The sequence below is a fragment of the Rhinoderma darwinii genome, chromosome 10, assembly GCF_050947455.1.
Source record: "Rhinoderma darwinii isolate aRhiDar2 chromosome 10, aRhiDar2.hap1, whole genome shotgun sequence".
Lineage (NCBI taxonomy): Eukaryota > Metazoa > Chordata > Amphibia > Anura > Rhinodermatidae > Rhinoderma > Rhinoderma darwinii.
Genome location: NC_134696.1, coordinates 21,971,973 through 21,976,684, shown reverse-complemented (window position 1 = coordinate 21,976,684; position 4,712 = coordinate 21,971,973). Strand labels below are relative to the sequence as shown.

Sequence of the window (4,712 nt, the reverse complement as noted above, 5' to 3'; positions counted from 1 at the left end):
TGTTTTTACATGCAATCTATAACACCAGACAAAAACCTTGTGTGAAGGAGGATTATACGTGTATTCCCCATGAAATAAGAATTCTGGAACATATTTTCTTAGAACTCTGCTTTGTTCCGTTCCTCTGTTATTCTTCCTGGAAATTTATGAATAGATTGACAACTCGGAGTTTCCATTCTCCTTGTCAAAGGGGCGTGTCCCTCCACAGTCTCACTCTGTCAGCACTGATTGGACAGTGTCAATCTTTGTAGGGACACACCCCTAACTGGTAACACCTAGTTGTCAAATTATTCATACATTTCTAGGAGGAATAACAGAGGAACGGCACAATGTAGAGTTCTAAGAAAAGATGTCAGGAGAGCTGATAAGTCCTCTTTAACAAGCATTGGATGTATTGTCTACTATACTGTACATTATCACATATACTAATCTACCATTCTAGAATCTTCTTAAAGGGGAACTCCCTCAAAAAACCCCAATGAATATGTAAGGGCTTCTACTCCTGCAGAAGACAGTCCCCTGTCCCGACACTGGAGCAGAAAATTTTAAGTGAGCGAATTTTTTATTTTTTCCGATTTTTTTATTTTTCGGGAGCAGGGGGATTTGACCAAAAAAGAAAGACCATATCCACCTTATGTAAGGATTTCCTATAACTGTAGGTACACAGGCCAACCCAATCTGACAAACTGGCTGACATTTTGCCTATAAATGAGAGACGTATAGACAACTTCTCACCAACACTGGTAGCACGTGACTGCCCCACAAACTATAATTCAAAGGGGGAGTGGCTTATGTAAATTTTCTATAAAAGAGGCGTGGTAAGATTTTTTTGGGGGCGTTTCTAAATGGAGCAGTAGTGATGTCATATGATTTGGTGCTATTCAATTTTACCCCTTTGCTGTATGTCTATTCCCAGCACTCAGGAAACCCCAAAACTCAGGAGATCCTCACTGCCCCTATATCCCTTTCATTTTTGAATTCATAAAAGGCAATAATAACACAGACCACAAACTGCTTTCGCTTTAAACACGTTGAATTTTATTTTCATGAATCTCCAAATAATAGAATATCAATATAATTCAATTCAATCCGTTAAAACGTTGATAGAAAAGAAAGACAAGGAAGAGGAGGAGGTGATGATGAGGATATTGGGTCAGTGGACGGTGGGAGTGGGAAATACTTTGTAAGATGCCACACTTGTCCACAGGACGTGTCTGGTATTGAAACTCAACACCATTTAAATTGCATTCCATTTAAATTAAATTGGAATGTGCTGCAATACCACACACAACCTGTGGACAGGCGTGGCACTGTTTTTGAAAGAAAGCAGCTATGTTTTCTAACCCTGGACCCCTTTAATTGCGATCACTACTGGTTTTGAGTGAAGTTAGGCATTGGGAGCGAGTAGCAATTCATTATTTCTCAGATGTTATCACTACCAGTCATGGTGTATAGTATAAGGGGCAAGTAGCTTCACGATGAGAAATTCATGTTATACCAAATATATATATGACTGGTCACAGTATGCTACATAACATAACTCTGGAGTAGCCTGCTCTTCTCCTTATCCCACTGGATCAAATTAGATTGTAAGCTCTTTGGCCGGGCTTCTCAATGTTTCCTATCAATTCATTATACCTGTTTTATTTCCAGGCTGCAGAATATATTATTATAAAAATCAACAATATTATTTCTACAGATGAGCAAATCAATCCCCCCCAACTTGCTGATTTGTCCAATCCGCCAGCCTATAAAATACAATGTCGGAATTGATTCGCCAATTATTTGCTGAAAGCGAACAACAAACACGTCAAATCAATTTACCCAATGTATCGTAAATAACAAATTAGGGAAAGTCAAACTGAGCAAATATATTCCCTCATCTCCAATTATTATTACTTCCAGTATTTTCTGATTATTAGTCTATTATATTAGCATTTTATTTATTCTTTTTGCTTTTATTCTATTATTTATCATTATTTTTATCATTATTCTATTTTTATTATTAATTGTATTACTGTTATTGTTAGACTATTTTCTTATATTATTATCGTTATTATTATAATTGTATTATTATTATTATTATTTATTATTATTACTACTACTATTAGAGGTAGGTTTCCAGCCTTTCATACTCTAAAAATATGACTAGGGTTCATTGGCTTGCTGGAGTGCTTGATATAGGGAAATTAGATACTGGGACAGGGACCGATGTGAGGGCGTCTGTCATACTGTGTTAGTGCTAGGTAGGGGTACGTGATCCGTAAAGAGAGGTGACAACTTTGCATGATTTCAGGGTGCAGCAATTTGGCAGATATACTGTCTCATCACCAATTTGGGGGGGTTAAATTTTTTGCCTAAGGCAGCAAAAAGGCTAGGAGCCCCTGGTTGCTATATAAATACTGGATAATAATAATAATAATAATAATAATAATAATAATAATAATAATAATAATAAAAAAAATAATAATAATAACAAAAACTTATAATAATATTTTTTTCTTAAATTACCTTCCGAATACAAGACACAGCTCTGCCATCAAAGTTGCATTTTAAGATTTCCCCTTTAACACCAGTATAAACCAGTACAACCAGCTCAGATCTACATTGGCGAAGCCGCCTTCTCTGTGTGAGCGCAGCTGTGGGTTGATGTGGGATAAATCTGTATAATTTACTGAATGCACTACTAACTGGGGGATAGGAGACAAATGTCAGAAAATCCAAGAGAGCGGGTAAAAGTGCTGCTGCTGGATGGGGGTAATACAAAACTACATTATTAGAGATAGGGGATTGGCCATAGAAGTCAGGGAGGGGTAAGGGTCAGAGTTGGGGGGACGGGGGGACGGGACTACTGTGTAGCAATCAGGTGAGACTAGGGAGGTCACTGTAACTGTAGACTGGCAGACAGAGTGATCAGGTGAGGGCAATGGGAGCTTACAGGGACATTAAAAAGAGCTAACAGGGTGCCATCACTTCATTCAATACAGTCATAAGAATGCAACATGATCCATGTTGGAAGAGAAGGGGTTAACTGTGCATGCATTGCCTGTTACAGACAGCAGAGACCAAATTGCAATTCCCTGGCATAGAGATTTGTAAAGCAGAAGACAGCACAGTGTTGGGTCCCTGCTGCTGCTGCTGCTGCTGGAGATTTCTGATGTATGTTTGATATTAGACTGGGATCTTGCATGGACTCTTCAACTTAGAAGCTGGGTATTTGTCACTTACCTTGAAGACCACTATTACTAGCCAGCGCCTACCACTGGTACAGCTGGCATCTTGCTCTCAGTGCTTGCTCTGTGTGGCTCAGTACAATGCTTTCCACCCATTCTCTCCTCTTCTCTTTTACAGCCTAAAAATATGAGACTCCTCTAAGGAAGTGGATGCAAGATCTGCACCACCACCTTCACCACTACCACCACCATCATCCTCATCAGGACCAGGCTGATCATCCCCAGAAGTTGCTGCTACTGGAACTCAGCTTGTCATCCTTCTCCTGGCATCTCTGTGGCATTGAATGCAAACAAGCTAGATGTGGACATGTACATTTAAAGAACAAGACCTCATGAGAAGGCTTCGTATCTCCTGCCTGCTGCCCCAATTTCTCCTTACCACCACCACCCACCCTGATTTTATCATGCCCCTATAATCTATCTATGCAGGAATGTCCTTTATGGAAGCAGCTGCTACTTCTCTGTATCCCAACAGCTAGAGCAAGCTCCTATCTACCACATCTCTAAGGAATATCTCTAGTTATCCTACATAGATATCTAGTGAATTGTCATTTTGTATCTTGTCTAATCACATCTTATTCTGGAAGCAGCACAGATGGATAAGTGCATGAAGATCTGATCCATTTAAACGTGACCATGTGGATTAAACAGCTTTTAGGAATCAGGTAAGAAGAATTTTTGCCAATGAATCTACATCATATTATGTAATGCAAGGGGGGGGGGGTGAAGACTTTTGCAAAATACTGCATGATGTCTGTAAAAGATTAGGATTGTCCTATATTCACCATTGCTGCAAATACAATGTTAATAGGTGATGAATAATTAACCTCAAGTTGTCTTACACCCCCCCCCCCCCCTTACCAGCACAGAAGGGCTTATAGTGGACGTGATTTGGCTATTAAATATTATTAGTACAGTACTGTAATTGTACCAGGGATGCAAAAGAGAACAGGCATTGAGTTAAGTTGCCTTGACCTCTGGCTTATAGAGAACTTGGACAGAATGTAAATTGTTGCATTATTATATCCTCTGAGTGACTGTTTATTATACAATCATTGATTATACATTCACTCATATATTGCAATGTTCTGTCAAGGTCACATGAGCTGTGGGGGCTCATTCTGGACCAGGAGTACCTGTGGCATACATGATATAAGGGCCCCCTGTCTGCATGTTGTGATGTATATAGACATGAGTAACAATTGAACAACAAGTAGATATAGTCGGTTTTTTTGTCTTCCTTTTTTATGTAGACCCATGTTAATATTTATTAAGCAGGATATTCCCAGGACATTGTCTTTGCAGTGAAGCCTTGGTGAATGCATATTTGGGATATACAGAAGCTTTAAGGAGGTGTATGTTGTCTGAAGAAGTGCATAGGTGTTGTAATAGGTTGTGGTGCATTGCAATTTGTAAAGTTTTAACTCTACCTGTTCACATAATGCCTTCAGGTGTTGCTATGATATTGTTTACAGATTG

At 39.1% G+C, this 4,712-nt stretch overlaps 1 protein-coding gene across 7 annotated transcripts in view; it reads left to right on the top strand.

Moving 5' to 3' along the window:
- Window positions 1–2,662: 2,662 nt before the first annotated feature.
- The window catches only part of AJAP1 (adherens junctions associated protein 1), a 178,267-nt gene continuing 176,217 nt past the window's right edge, over window positions 2,663–4,712 (top strand). The window contains exons 1-2 of one of the 7 annotated variants that reach the window (XM_075839485.1): window positions 2,663–2,732; window positions 3,352–3,898. In XM_075839485.1, coding sequence (XP_075695600.1) covers window positions 3,870–3,898 — 29 coding nt within the window. In that variant the 5' untranslated portion in view covers window positions 2,663–2,732; window positions 3,352–3,869. The other 6 variants (XM_075839483.1, XM_075839484.1, XM_075839482.1 and 3 more) reach the window with 6 other exon arrangements.